At 46.2% G+C, this 22,063-nt stretch overlaps 1 protein-coding gene across 44 annotated transcripts in view; it reads left to right on the forward strand.

Annotated features, from left to right (window-relative positions):
- Kalrn (kalirin, RhoGEF kinase) overlaps positions 1–22,063 on the forward strand; it is a 606,323-nt gene that overhangs the window by 261,419 nt on the left and 322,841 nt on the right. For all 44 annotated transcript variants that reach the window (XM_087576981.1, XM_087576985.1, XM_087576993.1 and 41 more), the window contains 3 exon segments: positions 2,153–2,284; positions 5,224–5,454; positions 18,478–18,600. In XM_087576981.1, coding sequence (XP_087433107.1) covers positions 2,153–2,284; positions 5,224–5,454; positions 18,478–18,600 — 486 coding nt within the window.

Here is a 22,063-nt window from a genome sequence, read left to right on the forward strand (position 1 = left end):
GTTCGTATGTATGAATATATATATATACCCATACATATATCCATATATGTACTAATCATTAAACACTTTCTTAGACCCACTGATAAAAATCATACAATCTCTAGGCTGTCGAGGCTTCAAACCAGATGTGTCTGGCTTTGGCTCTTGAACGTTAAACACCTCTGGCCTTCTAAGTTTTGTTCATGGTGTTCTGTTTAGGTAACTTGCAGGTAACAGTTCCAGAAACATGGTCATATCTTAAATCCCTCCCCCAACCTCTAACATGTAAGGCCACAGCATGGGCTCACTGAAGCAGTCTAGACTTTGAGGCCCGACATAAGGGTTTTGTACCCTGCCTTCCTCTTTCAGAATGTCAACCCCACCATTCCGAGCCCCTTTCCTTTTCTCCCCTGTGAGTCTGATTATCATATTCACAGGGCTGTTGGGAGGAGATGGACTGTGATAGATGGGCCATGTAAGCTGTCCAGTGTGCTTACACCTGATAGGCTTTACTACCATGGGTATTTGCTGCACACTGAACAGCATCTTTTTTTTTCCAAACTGTATTTGTTTCCATAAGTAACTGTCACACACTCTAAAATAAACACTTGCTATGAATCAAATGATGGCCCTAAACTCTGCAAGGTAGCTAGCTACCTCTCAAACACAGTAAGTAGCGGCTGGTGCCTTCGTAGGGTCCCAAGAACATTGGTGTTCAGATTGTCCTGTCTTCAGCTCTCTCACTTGCTCATTTTATTCTGGGCTTATCTAGTTAGCAAGGAAGATTCAGTCCTTGCTGGTGTCTCTGGCTTCCTGGCTTTAGGCTGCGACCTGCTATAGACTCCGATGAGAGAAACAGGGAAATCCCCCTATCCCCAGATGGCACAAGAATGCCAAGTGTCCCCCAGGTTCCTCTGTGAATGGGCAGAACAATAACCCAGTAGGAAGCTTCCCAGTAAGTCCCATCTGACAGTGGACTGCAACTGGCATTGCCTCTGGAATTGCCGGGAGACGTCTAAAGACAGAATGTAAAACCAAGGGTAGCAGCCGACAGGCCAGGGGCTAAGAGCAGACAGACACCAGGATGAGCCATCGCATATCTGCAGAAGAAAACACGGGGCCAGAACTGAGATGAAATGGAGAAGTTAAGGCGATTTGTTTTCTGACTTGGATAGGTTCGGGTCAACACCAAGTTTATTTTGTATCTACTTTAGTGCATTTCCCTCGGGGTTTACAAGTCCTTCAGAGAAGTCGTAAACCATGCTTCCCTTTAGTTGGGGAGGAAAAAAAAAAGAGAAAAGATTCAAAACTATCTTTTAAGCATTTATTTAGTCAGCTCTTTATTGTCCTCCTATGGGCTGTTCTAGGCAATGAGATTAAAAAGGTATTTAGGCAATTAATTTAAATGGAGCCGTGCACTCAGGCGAGGGAATCACAGACAGTACATTCTAGACTGTTGGGCGAAGAATTATTTGCATTTTGAAGGTGTATTTTTCTACCTAATAAATCTGAGTGGTTTGAGAACGCTCACCTTTTGTGCGGGGGCGGGGGGAGCCATAGTTTTCTACAGTTGTTAATTTTAATTTTTAAACAATTTTATGTCTGCCAAAGTCTGTCTATATACCACATCCCAGGGGCCACTGTCACTGTAGGAGCCACGAGGTCTGCCCTACCACATTCTGAATGTCCAGCCCTCAGGAGCAGGGCTTCAGTCTGTATACCTTGTAGGAGGGGTCTCTGCAAGATCCTGGGGGTGTTAGTGCTCTCTTGGGGGTGTTCTGTGCCTTTTCCCACAATTCCCTGTTCACAGGATGCACAGGCTGGCAAACTCTCATTGCATTTCATCCCGCCCCTCTCATATGCCCAAATGTGCAAGGAGTGCTCATTATCACAGGTGGACTGTGTTGGTGCCTGTTCTTTGCAGGTTTTACAGGGAATGCCCTGTTGAGCATCTAGGAGCCTGGCCCTGTCATGTTCTTTGCAGAAACTATACTCCCCAAACCTCTCCCTGGCTGAACTTTCTAATAGGGGTTAGTCCAGCCTTCTGAAGGTCTTCCTGAAATCCTAAAATTTCTCATCGCTGTTGCCAATGTGTCTGACCCTTGCTCCTCTTCAGTTTACTTATTCTCCATCCAGTGAGTCCCTTGCTCACTCGCCTGGCTTCTCTTTCCAGTTCCTGTCAGGAGTGGATGCCTGGTGTAAGATGTGCAGTGAAGGCGGCCTTCCTTCTGAGATGCAGGACCTGGAGCTGGCAATCCACCATCACCAGTCCTTGTATGAGCAGGTGACCCAGGCCTACACAGAGGTAAGGACGAGAGGGACAGCCACAGGTCTGTGTAATGTAGGGTGAGGGGTCTAGAGATCAGCCGTGCATCCTGTGGCGTAACCTGAGTTGAATTTTAAGACAAGAAAGCTTTCTTCTTTTGTGTCTTTAGGAACTTTGACCCGCGAGCTGTGGAGCCTCTAACCAGGGGCTGATCTGGTTTGAGTTTTACCAGACCCTCCCTGCTACATACAGCTCCTTTTCTCCTCAGGCCTCCCTTGTCTCCTTTCTCTCATGTCCCTTCACATGTACCCAGACGCCTCCTCACCTTGTGTGAAGAGTGAACTTCCCCCTGAGGGAGGAAGGGTGTGAGGAAGCAATGCCAACCTAAGCTCTCCTTCCTGTTGGTAAAAGAACGTGTAACCACGAGCACTTACCCCTATTTAAAAAAAAAAAAAAAAGCAGCTCATTGAACAATCCTCGTTTTCTTCCTAGAAGATCCAGGGGAAGTCCTATAGTGTGCAGGAGTAGGGCTGACACTGGTGCAGAAGGCAAACTGAAAGGCCATTCCTTTGAAAGAACGATACCGAAAGGAGGAGATGCTGAAGGGTGAAAACAGGCATTTTGTGGGGCACTCCCTCCCAGGTGAAAGGCAATAGCCATACGTACAGATGTGTGCAAATACACATGTTTGCTGACTGGAATGGATTCCAAGGAGAACTGGTTGAAGGGAGGTGATGAGAGAGTTCAGAAGCCAGATGAAGAGAGGGGCTGAACCTAGTTACAGCTGGTATCCCTCCTCTGGGGCAAGGTCAGTGAGAAGTGTTCATCACCGTGGCTCCCAGACTGCCTGCCTCTGGTCCCTCTCAGGCGGCCTTTAAAGATGCAGGGCATAATGAAATGTCCAGAATTGGGGATTATCACATACAAATGTGATCACTGTTGCTCCGGGTGAGTTTGCATGGTCAAAGGAAAGGCTTTGCCACGGTGAAGACGGTTCGCATCTTTGGCTCTCTTGCTGTTGGCTGTGTGACCCCCATCAAGTAGCTTTAGTATGCCGAGCTTCTGTGAAGTGAAACTTCTGAGTTGTGTCAAGGGATGTGAGGATAGCATGTGCCACGTGTCTGACAGCGGTGTAGGCACAACAGGGAGAGTCTTGTCCCATGTAGGAAGCACACCGGGTACTTCTGAACTAAATCACATCCCAGCAGCTCTGATCCAAATGGCCCCCCAGGCTTTGTCTTACAACAGCACTGTGGCCCACAGATCTCTAAATTTACTTCTTTGAAAAGTACAAAAGTGGAGAGCAGATGAGGTCCATGCCTATACACCATCTACTCATATCCAGGAGGTACAGGGGACATTGACAGACAGACGGATGGACTGTTTCTCGCCATCTTCTCATGGGTCTGGGAGGTTCCTCTCAGCCTCTACAGATGTGGAGACTGAGACATGGAGAAGGAGCTTATGTCGATTTGAATTTCTAGGACTTGGCCAGTCTTCATCACCTGCCTCTGAGCATAGCATTGAGACACAGTATTTGTTTGGAGTCCCCCATGGAGAACTGTCCTGGCTTCAGCACAAGGGTATCACTGTTTGGATCTATGGAGGGTCTCACCTCTGTGTTAGCTGCCCTCCTTCACCAGGGCACTGAGGAGTTAGAAGGAGAGGGTGGAACCAGTGGGGGTTGGGGGGTGTTTTAGCCTAATTCTAGCACCTCAATTCTTTTAACCCCAACAAATGTTTGACCTCTCCCATAAGAAGAGTGTAGCTGCTTCCGTGTCCTGGAGTTTTAACATAAGACCGAGGAGAGGAACGGGGAGGCTGGGAATGGCTCCTGGTTCATCACACACAAAGCTAGGAGAACACACCTCTATATCACTTTTATCCAGTAAGGAAAAAAAAAGGCCATCTCAATCCCACACCCGATCCAACTCTGATTCTAACCCAGTTAACCCGGACTGGTAAAATCTGTGAGGTTGCCAGTATCCTCTGTGTCAAGAGGCAGAGGCACACATTCCATGGGAACTCTGCCAGGCACTGCAGGGCCAGTGGCGTTGGTCCCACGGTGCCACCCCTCAGAGTGAGCAGAGCTTCTAATTGTGGCAGAGTTCCAGGGACAGGAATGACTGGGATGCAGCCCCCACTGCCACCAGCACTGCAGGTGACGTTGGAGGAGAGCCCAGGAACATGAATGGTGTGTCCAAAATCTGAAGGTCCCTACCATACCCTGCATAGTCTAGAAAGATGCATTTCAAGAAAAGCAGAGGGAGAGGAAAGGGTAAAAGAACGGGTAATAATCAAACAATGAAAGTGAAAAGAAATGAAGAAGAAGGGGAACAGGAGAGCGGGTAGAGATGAAAATAAGGTGGTAGGTAGGGTTATGTGCTGGGCCCTGTGCACACCACGTATGCTAACTCCTTCAATACTCACTGCCACTCTGTGAAGTGTGTACCCTCATCACTACCCCTTTACAGACAAGGGCACTGAGGACCAGTGTCCTTGTCAATACGTCTAGAAGCTTGGGGCCAAGCAGAGAAAGCTGAGGAAGAGAAAGCATGAGAGATTTAGGGTGGTAACATGTGCCTTTCTATCTGACATGGAGTTCTGCCAGCTGACGTAGTCAGGGTCATTCAAAATGCTCAGCAAACATCTACTGTGTGCAGACACTGCCGTGGACAATGGGGAAAGGACTGAGAACAAGGCAGACAACATACTTGGAGATGGGAGAGAGGAGTTCACGTACAGCTGACTAGTGATCCTATAGCTCTTCCCTTCCTCCATCCCCAATGCTCCACTCTTCTGTGGGCTGTAGACATTGTGGCTGGCACACTCCTTGGCTGTGATGAACCCGTGAGGACCGTGTGTATCAGGTGTCATTAGGAACCCCTGGGGTTCCTCTCCCCTCTCTCAGACCCTGCCTGCTCCTGTTTTCCCTTGCCCAGCAGGGCTCTTGATCTGACCTCCCTCATTCCCTGCAGGTCAGCCAGGATGGGAAAGCACTCCTGGATGTCCTGCAGCGTCCCCTGAGCCCTGGGAACTCCGAGTCCCTCACAGCCACAGCCAACTACTCCAAGGCGGTACACCAGGTGCTGGATGTGGTACATGAGGTGCTGCACCACCAGCGGCGGCTCGAGAGCATCTGGCAGCACCGTAAAGTGCGGCTTCACCAGCGGCTGCAGCTGTGCGTCTTCCAGCAGGATGTGCAGCAGGTAACAGGCTCTATGCCCCACATCCCGTCCTCCTCCGTCTCAGGGTGCTGACAGCTCGACCCCGACCCGGTTATCAGGCTCAAGGGGGTTTACATTGGTAAAGGGGGCACTGCCCCTGAGCCCTCCGCTCTTCCTCCACCCACTGTGGGAGAGGAAAGCAGGACAAACCACTGGCCTTGTTAATGGTGTGCTTCTTGCTAGGCAGTTCTAAATAGTGTCAAATAGGTCAACCTCAGTAGCAACTCCTTGTAGTCGGGTAGCATGTGTCTTCTTCGCACTAGACAACTCTAGTTGCGGGCTCCTCTGAACACTTCTGGAGAGGGGCTCTATGGAAGGTGACCTCATGTCTTGATGGGGGATGAGGTGTACTAACGGAGTAGGGGTGGGTGTTAGCATAGTTTTTGGCTTTTTTTACTGGGACCTTATATCTACCTGCCTTCCAACCTTTACTCCACCCTAATCCCTTCTAACCCCCACAACAGTAGGTAGGGGAGAAAGGTTAGAGGGAAAGGGGGGCATAGACCTCTTTAGACTACTTCCTGCGGACTAGGAGCATTGGATCCCTTGGGGGCAAGTCCGTCTCCATGGCCAGGACAGCTCCAACCAGCAATCCAGCAATAGCAAATGCAGCAGCAAGGGGAACAGCAGCTGCCAGAGGCCTTCTCAGGGGCATTTATGTCCTCTCCAGAGCCCCCAGAATTAAACTGTCTGCAGCTGGCAAAAATCACAAACCCCAAGAGCACGAGACAATCACAGCGGCTGTGGACGAACTGAAGCGTCTCCATATTCCACACCTGGGATTAAAACAAAAACGTATTCACATAATGTAACCGGGTTTTAAAAGAAACCAAAATTCTCACTCGCTACCAGTGGGGCAGCATACTGGGGCCACTAGATTATTGATCAATGAAGCTGTGCTTTGACAACCGATTTAAAGCAAGGGCTGTCAATCGCTGTACATCTCACGGTCAGAGGTCACTTCCGGCTTTGTCTGTCTTCTCTGTGTTATTGTGCTAGTCTCCACTCATTCGTCGCTCTAGTAATAGTAAGATGATTCTTTCTGGCTGTAACAATATAGCCACGCCACCAATGCCCGCCCACTCAGAGGAAATTGCCCATTCTTTCCCCCTTACGTTTTCTGTTTTGGACTCTGGGGACCCTGGGAGCTTTGCCCAGAGGATCATACACTGAGAAGGAAAGCTGAGTAGAATCTGGACTCAAGATCAAGGCCAAGGTCATCTCCCTCTGCCTTTACTGGAGAGGCAGGGTGAGACACTCGGATGCAAATATTTTTGTCAGGCTCCATGGCCATGGCTGCTGAGGAATTTTGGTATCTGACCCAGGAGATGTCAGTTAACGTTCCTTCCATTCTCCTATGCTGTTGGGTGAGTCTAGTCAAGAAAGAGAAAGAGAGAGTGAGAGCCTGGGCACACGTCTTCACAGCTCCTGTTGACAAGAGTCTTCACAAGGTGCCCAAGGTGGACAGGCAGGATAGGGACGATGCTGACCACTGTTACACATCCTGGGAGCCAGAGGGGGGTTGGCATGAGTGCACAGGCCTCAGGCTTCCTCTTCCTTCTTGGGATCCCCTAACTCCTCTTTGGCACCCCCTTCCTGACTGACATATGATGGAGTCATCAGAAAGATACCTCAGTCTCCAAGGGGTGAGCACGGCTGATATGCCAATCGGCTCTGAGACCTGGGGCTGGCAGGAAAGGAGAAGCAGAGGAGTTAGCTGCCTGCTCAGGCCATCTGGAGCTGTCTAGATAAATTCGTCACCCTGAGCTCAGAGATCAGGGGAGCTGTCTGAGCTGCAAGTGAGAGAGAAGAGTGAAGTGCCAGCCCCACAGAGACCAAAGGTGGGTGTGGCCACATCCATAAACTCTCTGTGACTGGCCAAGGTGACGTTGGATACCAGTACAAGTGGGATAGTGTGTTGGGCTCCTCTTCCCCCTCCTGCTGCGACACAGGCAGGGCTCTGTGGAGCTACAGAACAGCTCTGGGAGTAGAAGCGTGTCCCACGTGACTCTCTTGGATCTGTAGTCATCAGACTTTCTTGTGGCCATGTGGCATCTCTCAGAGTGAGGAAGATGTAATGACAATGTGGCTATTCTACCACATCTGAAAAGTAAGTGCCTCAGTTTATCATATTGTCGGCACCATGGGAAGGCAGACAGAAGATTGGGAGATGAGCGGGGATGTTTCACAGTCACTGAGTTCTTAGAACGCTCAGCTCCACTCTTCTCTTTAGGGGGTGCAAAGGTGGCTTTTGAGAGCTTAAATGTTCAATGGCTCGCTCGCCGTCCCACTTGCTTCCTCATTGGCTTGCTAATTCTCTGCACGTTTAGACGTGCCTAGGTGGGAGAAAACTGAAGATAAGGCTGAGCGAACCTGCTGCCGAGTCTCAGGCCCCTGCCTGACATCCAGACCACCATTTGTGCTGGGGGATGTCTGTACTCACAGGCACGAGGGTCGGAGGGATGAACATAGGCTTCTGTCTCTTGACTCCCCGCCTATCATGAGCTTGTCCTTGATGGGGTCACGGACTACGCAAGTTATTTCCATGCTCCAGACTGGTGTGGAAGTTTGTATCTATAACCCTAGCACTTACGATGAAGAATTTTAGGCCATTGTACGCTGCATAGTGAGTCCAAGGCCAGCTTGAGTTAAGTGAGGCTCAGTTTCAAAAACTGGAGTCTTGATAACATACTTGTCATCGAATCCCATCATCATTTAAAAATCATGCATCTCGTTCATTTCAGTCTATTCAAGAACAGAGATCAGGATTTCTTTCTGAGTTCTTTATAGCTTTCGTTAAGCCGGGGTTCTCTTTATGCTTGAGAGATTGACCTGGAATTATCAGAAGGCCCTCCCCTTGCTTCTATCAAGTGACTACTTGGTCCTCCCTCACCCATGCAGTAGGTATCACAGCCAAGGGGACTGTGATAGAACAGCTTCGAGTTCTTGGTGTTCATGGCTCAGTCTGAGGACACGGGGATGGAATCTCAGTGCCCATGGGTGTGTGATGCTCATGATTATCCAAAAAGTTCCGGTCTCTTCCGTGGGCCCTGAACTAAACTACATACCGGTGAGACACCAGGCTAGTTCATTAGAAAGACACAGGGAAATAAAAAGCACAGGTCTACCATAGCAAGCCCGGCAATGTGCAGGGTGGCTGAGTACTACTGCAACACTTTCAGGCAAAGGAGTGAGGGTCAGGATTGGTGTCTTAAAGAAAGAGAGTTTTCTGAAGCCTACACATAGTCTGGACCCAGGATAGGTAAGCACACTTGGGATCCACAGACGTTTTCTCAGAAGCCTGCATGGGAGGCTCATGTGCAGGCACCATCAGGCGGGGCAAAGCAGAATGGTAGACACCAGAGCATGGGCTCAGGAGTCGGTGAATCCTGTTTTCAACATGTCTGATCTCTGTGACCAGCAGAATACAGACAACCCACTGCATCCCATGATGCTTCTGGGCTTCCCCCTCCCTGACTCCTAAATCAGAATTGATAACAATGGCACCCTCCTCTAGACACAGAATCAAACACAGTAGCTGCCTATCACATAATCACATTCTCTCTTCATGGTCCTCGGGTGCCCCCTGGTGCTTGTGCTGTTGGGGACTCCCCAACACCTGCTGTGTTAAGTTGGCTGATAAAGGAGTCCATTCCGTTCAGTGACTAAATCTCAAAGCTCAATAGAGCCAGTAATCAACATAGCCAGGCGAACTAACTATACAGTGGGGGGAATCTAATCCCAGCAATGTCAAGTGACTTGGTTATAACCACACGGCTAGGTTATGGTAGGGTCAGGAGCAGAAAGTAGATAGTCTAGTCCACATTCCAGTAGCCTTAGAAAAGGCTCAGGAGAGACACAAGAAGTTAGAAAATAAGATCAGGGAGACAGAAGGATGCACATTACACAGGGAAGACAGACCACACACCCCAGGCAGAGACACAGATTGACAGGCAGTGAGTAAAGAAAGAGGAAAACAGACTTAAAGATGGATGTCATTAGGGCAGGTGAAGCTGCAGAGGGAAGAAACAATGCAAGATGCCGACAGAAGAAAGCGTCAGAGTCTCCTAGTGGGATGACGAAAAGTGTGCCAAGCTCTGCCTGTCTGTCTTCTTGCCCCAGTGCCATTTCTGGAGTTAGATCTTTCCCCAGGAGAGTATTTTGCCCTTTTAGCCTTGAAATCATTGGGAAGCAGAGAAAGATGTCAGTGGGAGAGATTCCATTAACACTTGAGTCTAAGACTGACCCGGTTCCCTTCCCTCGCTCCTGACAGGTGAGTCCTCAGCTTGCTTTCTCCCTGCTAGGTTGTGGGAATGTTGGGAATTTGGCTTACAGGTAAAACTGGAATTTAGATTCATTAACTGAAGAAAGAGAATATTGCTAGCTATTTTGTCAGTGTGCTTTTTTTTTTTTCATTTTTTCCCCTTCAGCTTAGCACAGAACCATATTGCGCAACAGCCATAAAAGCAGTCCCTGTCGGGGCTGGGGATTTAGCTCAGTGGTAGAGCGCTTACCTAGGAAGCGCAAGGCCCTGGGTTCGGTCCCCAGCTCCGAAAAAAAGAACCAAAAAAAAAAAAAAAAAAAAAAAAAAAAAAAGCAGTCCCTGTCAGCATCAACCATTCTCTACCTTGTGACTTTTATGGTCCTGTAACTCTTCTGGCTTCCTGTGTATGCAAAAGCCCTCGTATGTAGACCTCATATGGTTGGAAAGAACCGGGAGTAACTTGTGACTAGATGTCTATTCTTTCTGGGAGAACTGAATTGCTTGTGTATTTTCTTAGTCAGAAAAAAACTATTTTCAGAGCAACCCAGGAGGTCAACTTGTTCTGCCTCCCTTTCTTCCTTGCCTGTTTTTTGTTTTGTTTAGTGACCCTACAGTGTTTTTTGGACTGTCTACTTATGCTAGAAGTTTAAAGCCCCTGCCCCTGAGAAGACATATCACATTAGGACTTATTAGCGTCACACGACCAGAAAGCAAAGGGTGGAGTCCAGCATAGAGCTCCCCCTGGTGGTGGGGTGAGAGTTGCACTGGTCCTTGGTGCATAAGCAGAGTTTGGAGCAGTGTTCTTAGGAAGGTCAGAGTGCAGAGAGCTAAACCATCTACAGGCAGAGCAGAGAGAGGAAGTCTGGCTGATGCCCACTGCTGGCTGGAAGATGTGTGGTGTGTTCACGGTGGTGTGAGTGGGGAACTAGCACCTTTGAGGCTCCTATGCCTCCCTTTGAAAAGAATATCTTGTTTTTAAACGGTCTATTCCCGTAAGCTAATGGGAGTGGCATCAAGATGTTCTGAGCTGACGAAAAGTATTATTAGCACCAGACTTCCTGAGCTGCATGGGAATCTTCCTGCATTAATTTTCCTGGGGCCTCATGTGGAAAATTATAGATTTTACTTTGTTGATTTTGTTTGCCAAAAAACAAAATGCCTGAAAGAGAATTGTGAGTATTTTTTAATTACAGATAATCAATCATTCGTTAACTGTAGTGACTATAACTCCCTAATCAGACTACGTGAGTTTAGCCATTGAATAATCCAATTGGCAATATTATGTAGTAAAAGGTGAGCATTGTAGGTTGCCTTGAAAATGGTCAGCAATAACAACAACAATAACAACAAAAAGTGACCCAAACATGATGAGTCTGGAAACGAACTTTTCCTATACAAGGAGAGATTAAAGTCTAAGAACAAGAGGCTCGCACACCTTGTGCACACAATCAGATCTTAGAGCACACAGATGAAGAGCTGTCATATTAGATTAGAAATGGACTGTTTTTATGCTAAGAGCGTTGGGAAGAAAGTCAAACATCAAAGAAAAGATTAGTTCCAACTCTTGAGACTAAATTATCTATAAAAGGACATTGTTCAGAGCTCAGGATTCGCCATCTGCAGGGGGAAATATGATTGGACATCTAATCCCTTCACTCGCCTTTTCCTATTTAATCCCAACACCGTGAGGTAGGTGGCAGTTTGGTCTCCATCTTTCTGAGAAGGAAATCGAGGCATAGACAGGTTAAGCCAACTCACTTCTGATCCAACACCTGATGGCAGATTATAGCCTCCAACCCAGGTCTACCTGAAGTAGAGCTCATGCTGTTGGCCTACACTTCAGAGCTGAGGGGGGAGGGGAGAATACAACACGCCCAGGCCTAGGGGTAACCATTTAGTGTGGAATGTCACTGTTCAAAGGAGCCCTGGGAGAGGACTTGGTTCCACAGGATGAGATTTACTGACAGCCTGAGACTGATCCTCAAACTCTCTGTGCCACAAAAACAGCCACACTCATTCCCTGCCGCCTTTCCTTGTGTCCCATCGTTTAAGAATCCCTCTCTATACCTCCTTATGGGTAAAACAAATTACCCTAAAATACCCACCCCCGGTTCTCATTTTTCACAGCCTGTGATGTTAACTCAGCCTTGCTGGTTCTGTCCTTTGTAGCACATATTTGAATAAAACCCACTTGCCTGTGGCAATTAATTAGCACTTTAAAATTTCTCACTTAAATTTTTAATGGCGATCATCCACTCATTTAGACATTTTCAAGTACAAAACACACGATTCCTTAGGCAGAACGAAATCCCAGCTAGAGTACCAGGAGGCTTAGCTGAGTGTACCAAAGGAAGGCGGGAAGGTGGGCAGTAGCTTTGTGACTGGAGTGAAGGTAGGGGGACCACTCCCTTCTCTCTGTGTTCTCACATTATTGGGCATGCTCCATCTTCTCCCTAGGAGGAGGGAGTGGGTGCCACTGCTCTCTCCATTCTCTTGGACGCTGCTGGTTAGATGCTGGCTGCTTTCATGTTCATACCCTTCTTCCCGAGATTTCCATGCTCCTCTTGTACCTGCTTTCTCTGGAACCCATTTTTCCATCCTATACCTGCCCTCTACATCCTTCTCTCTGTGTGCTTTGTTTCTTGTTCCTACTACAGCCCTCTCCCTCGGTGTTGTCTTGCATGCGCTCGTGCGTGCGTGTGTGCGTGCGCGTGCGTGCGTGCGAGCGTGTGTGTTAGTGAAAACTGCATCCTGACTGAAAAGTGATCCTCCAAAGATGATGACCTTGCAAGGCAGGTCTAGCACTTCCCTGTCTGTTTGGGAAGTCTGTCAGAGTGTGGGAGATGATGAGAGGGGTCACTGACCCCTTTACACTTCCCTACGAGCGGTTTACATCTTTAATGTCTTCAATATATTTTTAGTTATGTTCACAAGTAATGAAAGTCACTCTTCAGCATCACTTCTGGGCCTTAACACACTGATTCTAGAGCCCTGGGCACCAGGCTAATCAGTTCATGTTGTTACTAATAGAAGGATTCTGAGCAGAGGTGAAACAAAATCAGAGTGAATGTAGGTCTTCTGAACTGGGAAATAACTTAAGTGGGCTGGGGTATAATAGGGACACACGTGCAGGGGGTCATAGTAACAGGGTGTGGCTGGGCTCTAGGTCTGAGTCGTTACTGTAAAAAATGCTTCCCAGTACTGTCCATTTCTTTAATAGAAACAAAGACTTCCTTCCTCCCAAGCGCATGTGCCAGTGCCCGAGCTCTCCACCCCATCATTCTGAAGTGACTGTGCACCAGCAGGCTTCTGCAACACACATGCACACATATGCGTGTGTACACACCACACACACACACACACACACACGCATGGCAGCACCGTGGGAGATGGCTGTGGTGGGAACAAGAAGCAAGGCTCACAGAGAGAAGGGTGTAGAGGACAGAGTGGGTGTAGGGTGGAAAATGGGATCCAGAGGAAGCAGGTACAAGAGGAGCATGGAGATCTCAGGAAGAAGGGTATGAACAGGAAAGCAGCCATGTCAGGTGTACGCGTACAATTAAAGTCATTAAAGTATCTCAGTGGAATGAGGATGTTTTCCAAACACCCTCTGGGAGAAAGTTTCATAATTTTTTAATTCAGAATCTGGGAGTGAGTGGTGCCTATACTTTAAAAGAATCCCAGGTGATCTTGAAGTTCAGAGTCTCTGACAGCGGTTTCTGAGATGTCGAGGCTCTCAGTGGGGGTGACGGAGACTTGAGGTCTTCTGGTTTTCAGATGCCTTCCACTTGGCATGGATCTGTCAGGAGGTAGAGCTGCAACTCTAAGAGGAACGATAGAGTCTGAGTGTCCCTAATGAGCATTAGCTCCGCCCACCAGAAAAATGACGGCTTCTCCTGCTGTATGGAGATATTTATTTTGATCATACCTTTCCAAAGAGGGGACAAAAAAACAAAATGAGTTCCCGGTAATTGAGCACTTGAAGTCACAACCTGCTCTCTAGTCACAACCTGATTGGTGCTTGTAGTCCTGGCTGGTCCCCTCTGGAAACAGAGCTCTGTGTACTGTGTGAAGAAGCAAGAATAATGGTTTGGTGGACTCTTCCGGGTGCTCTTGTACATTGTGTGTACTTAAGCCTTTAAACGACAAAACATGTTGCAGAAGCCTGCTGGTGCATAGTTACTTCAGAATGCTGGCTTTCTGAATTGATGGGGTGGAGAGCTGGAACACTGGCACATACAAGTTGGGAGGAAGGAAGTCTTTGATATTCTAGAAGCTTCAGATGCCCTACTTGTTTTACCATGGACCATTTTAGTATAAGAAATTAAAAGCCTGTATTTAATAAGGTTATTCATCAAAGAAACCCAGATAAGGGAATCATAGGGCTAGAATTCTGAGTCCATATTTGACTGCAAAGGGTCCCCATCTCCTTTCATGTTCTTTTTTCAACCTCTTACCATACAGGAAGTGCTAAAACCATGTTTCTTTTAGCTCAATTGATCATTTATTTAGCACTTGAGAACACAACAGTGAACTAAAAAAGCCCTTGGCCACATGGCGTTCATGCTGTGAGCAGAAATAAAACAGGGGTCGAAACAAACAAACATGTATGCATTGTGTAGCCATGTGGAGGACTGTGGGAGTAGAGAGCTGAATAGAACTGCCACAGGGGTGGGTTTTAGAAGAGTGTCTGGGTGTGTAGGAGAGAACTACAAAGTCCTTAATACCAAGATTACCTTCTATTGTTCAGTCGTGTTTCAGGTCACTGTTCAGTAACACTCAATAATTTCCTTCAAAGGGATGCTCCCTCCTCCTTGGCTACTGGGAAGGACAGCCTCCCGCCTTGAAGAACATTTCATCTTGATTGTATGTTACACGGAATAAACAAAATTGGTCAGAAAGAAAGGGGTGATTAAGAAACCATGCATAATTGGCTCTCAAATCTGGTTCAGGATGTGAGCATCTCTTAAGAAAAGACTGTTCCGGGCAAGCGCTTATTTTTGGCTGAAACGTCAGGGCAGAAGAATGAAGCAGGAGTTTTCCCAGTTGTTATTAGATTGTCTCGTTGAAGTCCAGGCTAATCTAGTGACTGAACAAAATTAGGCTTGTCCAGAATAGGGTTGCTCAACAGAGAGAGCAGCCTTAGTTATAGAGGGGTGGCAGCCTACAGCCATAAATATCCATCACCCATTCTCTAAGCAAAGATGCTATGTGGTGGAGAAAGAGGAGGATCAGGTTCAATGTGAGAACCCTATTATTTCTTTCATTGTCCTAGAAACTACCTGCCAAGTGGGGTAGTGACAGGGATAGAGAAACACAAAGAGGCAACTTTGAATGCAGACTGCGAGCAGTAGGGATGTGGAGGCGGTAACATCTACCCCCATAGGTCCGCACTGGAGGGATCAGTTTGAGTTTGTGTACTTGGACACAAACTAAGCAGCCACTCAGTGTTGCATGCTGATCTGTACTGTGCCCTGAAATTATGAGGCAGTTACAGTCCTGGGGGAGAAATAGGTCTGTGGGCCATAATTGTGGAGGGTTTTCTTCTATGTATACTTTTAAATTTTTTTCATACAGAGTAATGGGTTGTATGATGGTATTTTCATACTTATGTGGCCTTATACTTTATTCTAATTAGTAATTGTGGTTCCAACAGAATCAAAGGATTGAGTGTGTTAGTGCGTGCCTATAATCCCGGGACTTGGGAGATGGAGCAGAAAGATACAAAATTCAAGGACAACTTTAACTACTTCGTGAGTTTGAGGCTAGCCTAGTGACATAAGACATTGTCTCAAAAACAAAATCAAAGTCATAGACAGTCAAGAGCTACCTTCCCCTGGATAGGTTATCTAAAGATTGATGGTGATTTTAAAGTGTAGCTTTACATGTGACTAGGAGGGCACCAAGGGAGCGAGAAGTGGGAGAGCCACCTAGATAGCTCGAGGGAAGGCAAACACTCAGAATGAGATTGCAGAAAGCAGGGTGAGGAGAGGAGGTGGACCTTCACTGGCCGGTCACAGTTGCCTGGGATTTGTGTATTCGGTTACCAGAACACTCAAAACTACACTGCACTGATGATCCCTGCCAAGAATTGGGTACCCACTCCATTTAAGGCTAAGGCTGTGTTTTCAAAGTGGACTTAGTGTTCCCTGTTTCTTCATTCTTTAATGGAGCCTCATACATTAACAATTTAATCATTTATTTTTAACTCTTAAGTTTACATCTCTGAAACAAAAGGTTTCTGCTGCTTGCCACAGCAGACTGACAACTGTCCCTAGAAGATGTTTCCCTCTCAAGTTCAGGGTCATAGCGGTCTCTGTCATGTGTGAGCAAACCAGGGTGCATGTGCAGAGAGAGATTCTGAGACATCTGTGTCTCTGCTGGCCTGCCTCACTCCTTTACTTTTGTCCAGTGACCGCCTCTCCTGCCTGCCCATTACCGCCTTCTCTTCGGTCACCACCACATTCAGACACCAAATCGTGGCAGTTGTTTTTCCAAATCTAAGCCTGCTTCAGCCTTGTGAGATTCTCTACCCTTGTCTCATCTTCCCACCTCTCTCCTCTTGCTTCTCTCCAGTTGAGTTTCCACAAATCAGAACAGTAGCCGTTTTGATGATGTCTCTCCCGTTTGCAACCTTTCAGTGGATGAATATCAGAATAGTTACTAGAACCTTCCATCCAGCATACCAGAACTCGCTGCAGTTTTTTTCAGATTTCTCTAGATCTTTGTCCCCTTCGCTTGCTCCGTGAGCTATGCTTGCATCTTTTAAAAGTTAAGTCTTATAGCAGTAAGGTAAGTCCTGTGGTTTCTTGAGTCAAGAAAAGTCTTACTTCTTCCAGGGACCTTTTCCAACTCCATCCAGACAGCATTTGGCTTTTGGTGATTTTCACCTCTGCAGAGTGTGTGACTTAGTGACTAGTGTTTGTTAGCCCATAGGCTGGATTCCTAGAGTCAGGACACGCTTGACTGTCTGTAACCTCATATCTATAGGATAACCCTAGTACCCTCTTCTAGGACACAGCAAGACTAGTGAATCATCATAGGAATATATGATCATTTGTGTTCCATTCCTCTCTGCCTGTTTTGTTTTGTTTTTTTTGAGACAGTATTTCTCTATATAGCCCTGACTGTTCTGGAACTCGATTTGTAGACCAGGCTGGTCTTGAACTCACAGAGATCTACCCACCTCTGTGTCCTGAGTACTAGGATTAAAGGAGTACACCGCCATGCTGGCTTGTTCAAGGACTCTTTAGATAAAAACAAGAAGACTATATCCCCAGTGCCAGAAATGCTTAAATACCAACTCAAAAGCCATCAACAGACCAGCACAGCTCTCATTCTACACAACCCAGACTATAAGTCATCATATATTTTAAACATAGTCAGACAGATGAGAAAGACTTAACATGGGGATACATACAAGGGGTGCTTTGATGATGCCTATTTATACTCCAGTGGGACCCAGGGTTTGCCAGGGAGCCGATTCCTTTTAATTCACTGATACTCAGATTCTTGGGCTTGGCTCATTCAGACCAACTCACCAGAAATGCAGGGTTTGCAGGACTCCAGAGCTGCGTGTGAAATTTCAGTGTGTGGTGTGACTGTCAATACTGCTAGTGTCTACTGAGAAGCACATTACCCTGCTGTACACGTATTGCCCATAAAGTTAGGTTACGCTGAAGGCTACCGATCAGAATCAAGAGTTTGTGGTCTGCACACACACTGTTGTGGCATATATACACAGGGACACAGATGCTAATACTCTGCAAACGACAGGCATTATGTTATCTCGGTGGCTAAAGAAGTAACTTTCAGAGACCCTTTTCCTTGACACATTCATATTTGTGAGATATAAACTGCGTGTTTTAAAGTTTTGGTTCTTTCTGCATTGCAAGGTGTCTATGCACTTCCCCAAGTAGCCCTTAGGAGAAGTGTTTATTTCCTACTTTAAACCTCACTCCTCCCTCAACTGCCAGAGCCACTGCTGCTCTGAACTTCAACACTGAGGAAAATGTCTTCAGGCTAAGTCGCTAGATTTTAAGCCTTTGAGAACATGGAGTCTCTACTATATTCTAGCAAGATAAATACTATCGGCCTTAGGATGCATAGACCTAGACTGATTAGCTTGTTTCATTAGTTGGAGAGAGGTGACAAGAAGGCAGAGAAGCTTATTATCCTTGTGATCGAGTATGTTGAGTACCTGGCTCTGAATGTAAGACTTTAGGCAGGACCTTGTGACTATTACTACTACTGCGACATTCTATGGTGGAGTGAGGGGCGAGTGGCCTAGTCCTACCTCATTGCTGTTACCCACCTTGTTTCCAACTATGATTGCTGACTTTACTTGATGAAAGAAGCCATGAGGATGTTTGCCTGTGTAGCCTCTGTCGCTCATTTAGAAAAATGAACAGGCATGTGGGAAACCCTGAATCTGATCCTCAGTACCAAAGTAATAACAGCAAGTACTAATAAATCAAACAATGGCATGACTAAGGTTCTGAAAACAAAAAAGGAATGGGAAGCTGCTCTAGAGACCAAATGGCTGAGTCGGATTAGTTAGGGGTGGGACTATTCCATTGCCAGTGCCATGTGTCCACAGTGAATTAAGCATTTCTATCTGGACTACTGATCTCAGGGGCACGGGGTGGGGGTAGTAAGTAGGATTCAAGCAGTTGCACACGGTGTTACATGTCTTTCCTCCTCCTGAAAAGTCATTGTTTCTGCCTTCCTTCTCTGGCCAGGTGCTGGACTGGATTGAAAACCACGGTGAGGCCTTTCTCAGCAAACACACTGGGGTCGGCAAGTCCCTGCATCGGGCACGGGCATTGCAGAAGAGGCATGATGACTTTGAAGAGGTGGCTCAGGTATGATACTCTGTGTGTGTGTGTGTGTGTGTGTGTGTGTGTGTGTGTGTGTGTGAGTGTATGTGTGTGTATGTGTGTGTGCGCGCGCGTGTGTGTGTGGGGGGTCAAATAAGGCTATGTTGGGAATATGTTGGCTTGATAGTCTACATCTGCTGGTCTGTCTTCTAGCCAAATATATAAAGGTCCTATGTTCCCTTGGATGCCACAGCATAGGCACCTTAGCCTTTGAAAACTTTCCTACCACTATGACCTAAAAACTGTCTTCTCCACAAGGTGGTGCTGGCAGGAGGTTGAGTAGGAGCTAAAAACTACCCAGCCCTGCTCTCAAAGCTGTGCACCATCCAAGACCTGAAGGAAGAGATGGCACCGACTGTCAGCCATGTTGTACCTGTAGGGCAGATATGCCCGGAGAATGTTCTTAGAATCATTTCCATCTTTAATTAACAATTTACTCAATATTCAATCTACTCAATATTCAGCTGAGCATGCACATTTAAAAAAGAGCACTGTTTTCTTTCTTTCTTTTTTTTTTTTTTTTTTTCTGGAGCTGGGGACCGAACCCAGGGCCTTGTGCTTGCTAGGCAAGCGCTCTACCACTGAGCTAAATCCCCAACCCCTAGAGCACTGTTTTCTAATTTGGGCAAAGATATAGTTTGAGTATCTGGCTCTTTGTCTCTAGACCCTACTCTGTTATATTTGTCTATTGGAATGTTATCCAAGTCAGATCCTGAAAACCTTAATCTTCGATATGAAATATTGCTGCATAGCTGTTTGGGTTTGTTTGTTTGTTTGCTTGTTTATTTTTAGGTACAATCAGTTGCCATGGAAAATAAAACTCTCTTAAGAATAAGGTTAGAGAGGATGTCCAAATAGGCCATAGGGTCAGAAATGGGCTGTAGGCGTCGGTGTGTTACAGTGGTGAGGATAACAAGGCCATATCTTGTCGTATCATGGCTTTGGTCAGAGCTGGCTGTGACTCCATCAGCAGGCAGCCTTCAATGTAGATGCTACCCTGAGCACTGTGCAGAGCCTGAGCCCTCACCTTAGAAGGCCATCAGTGTCTTCAAAAGGAGGACCCACCAAGAACCAAATGAGAACAGAGTAGCTGCAGAGCATCGCTGTGTCTCTAGGAGACCTTCCAAAATGTGAGGGGAGCGGAAATGACCATGGTCATCCAGGAGACAAAAGCCCTGTTCAAAATGATCTGAACTCGGGCAATGTGAGCGGTGGGAAAAGTCACACGTGACAACCTAGGCATGGTGACAGGCATATAAAACCATGCACCACTGTGGAAAGCTATGCCAATTCCTCGAAAAATTTAAAGTATAATTACAGCAATATATTTCCAAGAGGAGTGAAATAAGGGTATCTGTATTCCATATTCTCAGAAGTGTTATTCCCAATAGCCCGAAGGTGGGAACAACACACATATCACATTCATCAGAGGATGGACAAATGAGCAAATGTGCTATATATATATATACAATAAATTATCATTCAACTTTAAAAGCAGAGGAAATGCTAGCACATGATAGAATGTCGATGAACCTGGAAAGTAAACCAGTCACTCCACTCTTTTCTAGAGACCCTATTGTAGGCAAGTTCATAGAGACGGGAAAAAAAAAAGTGGTTGTTAGGGAGTAGGAAAGCGGGGACATTACTGTGTCACAAAATTTTGGTTTTACAAGCTGCATTCCCAAGATATGTGGTTATGATGGTTACATAGAACTTTACACTTACAATTGGAAAATGGTTTTATGTTATATATATATATATATATATATATATATATATATATATATATATATTACCACATTTTAAGTATATTATTTTGTTTTTTGACAATTTTGTTCATACAATTTATTTTGGTTATATTTTCCTCCACTCTCTACCCTCCACTGATTCTCAACTTTGTGTCTTTTGTTAAAAAATAAAAATAAAACTGAGTCCAATGAGCTGCCCATGTCTACATGGGTATAGGGACATCCACTGGGACATGCCCTACCTACCAGGCCACACCTTTAAGGAACACTTGATTCTCTTCTACAGAAACCAGCAGCTGCCAGGAGCTCCTCAGCCAGAGATGAGGGCTCATGAGCCACTCTCACCATGGTTTAACACATTTTTTTAAAAAACCTCCATAGTCATATGAATACACTCTGCAGGACAAACTGTGCTTGATCAACATTGTGTGGACACGGGTGCTGTATGAGCTCTGATGAACAAGACACAGCCCTGATCTAAAATATCTTGGTTCTAGATGCTCTGGGTATCTCTTCAGTCTATCAGAACACAAGGGATAGAAGAGACCATGTGTGTCCGTCTGCAGCAGTAGTAGCTTTCAACCTTCCTAATGCTACGATCCTTTAATACAGTTGCTCACATTGTGGTGATCTCCAACCATAAAATTACCTTATTGCCACTTCATAAGTGTAATTTTGTTACTGTTATGAGTCATAAATATCTGATAGGCAAGTTATCTGATATGTACCTCTCCAAAGGGTCATGACCCACAGTTGGAGAATTACTGCTCTACAAAGAGTGGGGCTGTTATACCTGGAGTGGTCTCTTGGAATAGAACCGTCCCATAGCTTTACTATTTCTGTTCTCTGAGCTGTCTTGTAGTCCAGACCTTCATTTTTCTGGGAACATATCATTGAAACTACCCTCAGCCATGACCCAGCTCAGCTTTCCCTTGGTGTCTTCTCATTGTCTGTAATGGGCTGTGGCCTCAAAGACATTTCCAGTCTTGGTTTGCAGGCCACAGGGGGACTGTTGGCTTTGTGTGTTGTTACATTCAAACAAGTTAGTGTCTACCTCAACCCCATTTCTTCTGACTCCTACAGCAATGCCTGATACGCCTTACTTGTGGAACAATGCATTCCACCTATCAGAAGAGCCCACTAGCTTAATGTCATATGAAAGAAAGAATTTTTTTCTGAGCTATGGATAGAGAATGTCAGTCTTGCTTTTAAAGAAGCTAACATGGAGACCCAGAAAGCTCTTTAATGTGACCAAATCCTCTTTCTTCTCAGGAGCTCTGCTGAGATTATCCAGGTATACCAAGCTCCGGAGACAGCTTGCATCCTTGTTCCATCTTTAGTGTATATAGGAGCTGGGTATAAAATTCATTTCTCAGTCTCCATCGGCATACACGGCGTGCATGACCAAAAGAAAGAGGGGGAGGGGGAGGGCACAGCAGCACCATTCTGTTGGGCAGCTGCTGCAGTTTTTCTCTGAAATAATTCATCTTTCCTTACATTTTCTGGTTAGACTATTTAAAAAAGAACAGAAGGGAGTTCTAACTTCCCAATGGCTTAGGAGCACATCCTCTATAAAGAAGAACAAGGTGGACCAAAAGGGAACTGCCTAACCCAGTGTCATGAGGCTTTATGAATGAGCCAGAAAGGGTGGAAGTTGTGGTTTGAAAAGTCAATCAAAACCTCTTTCTTTGTTCTGTCCC

The sequence above is a fragment of the Rattus norvegicus genome, chromosome 11 (assembly GCF_021556685.1).
Source record: "Rattus norvegicus strain SHRSP/BbbUtx chromosome 11, alternate assembly SHRSP_T2T, whole genome shotgun sequence".
Lineage (NCBI taxonomy): Eukaryota > Metazoa > Chordata > Mammalia > Rodentia > Muridae > Rattus > Rattus norvegicus.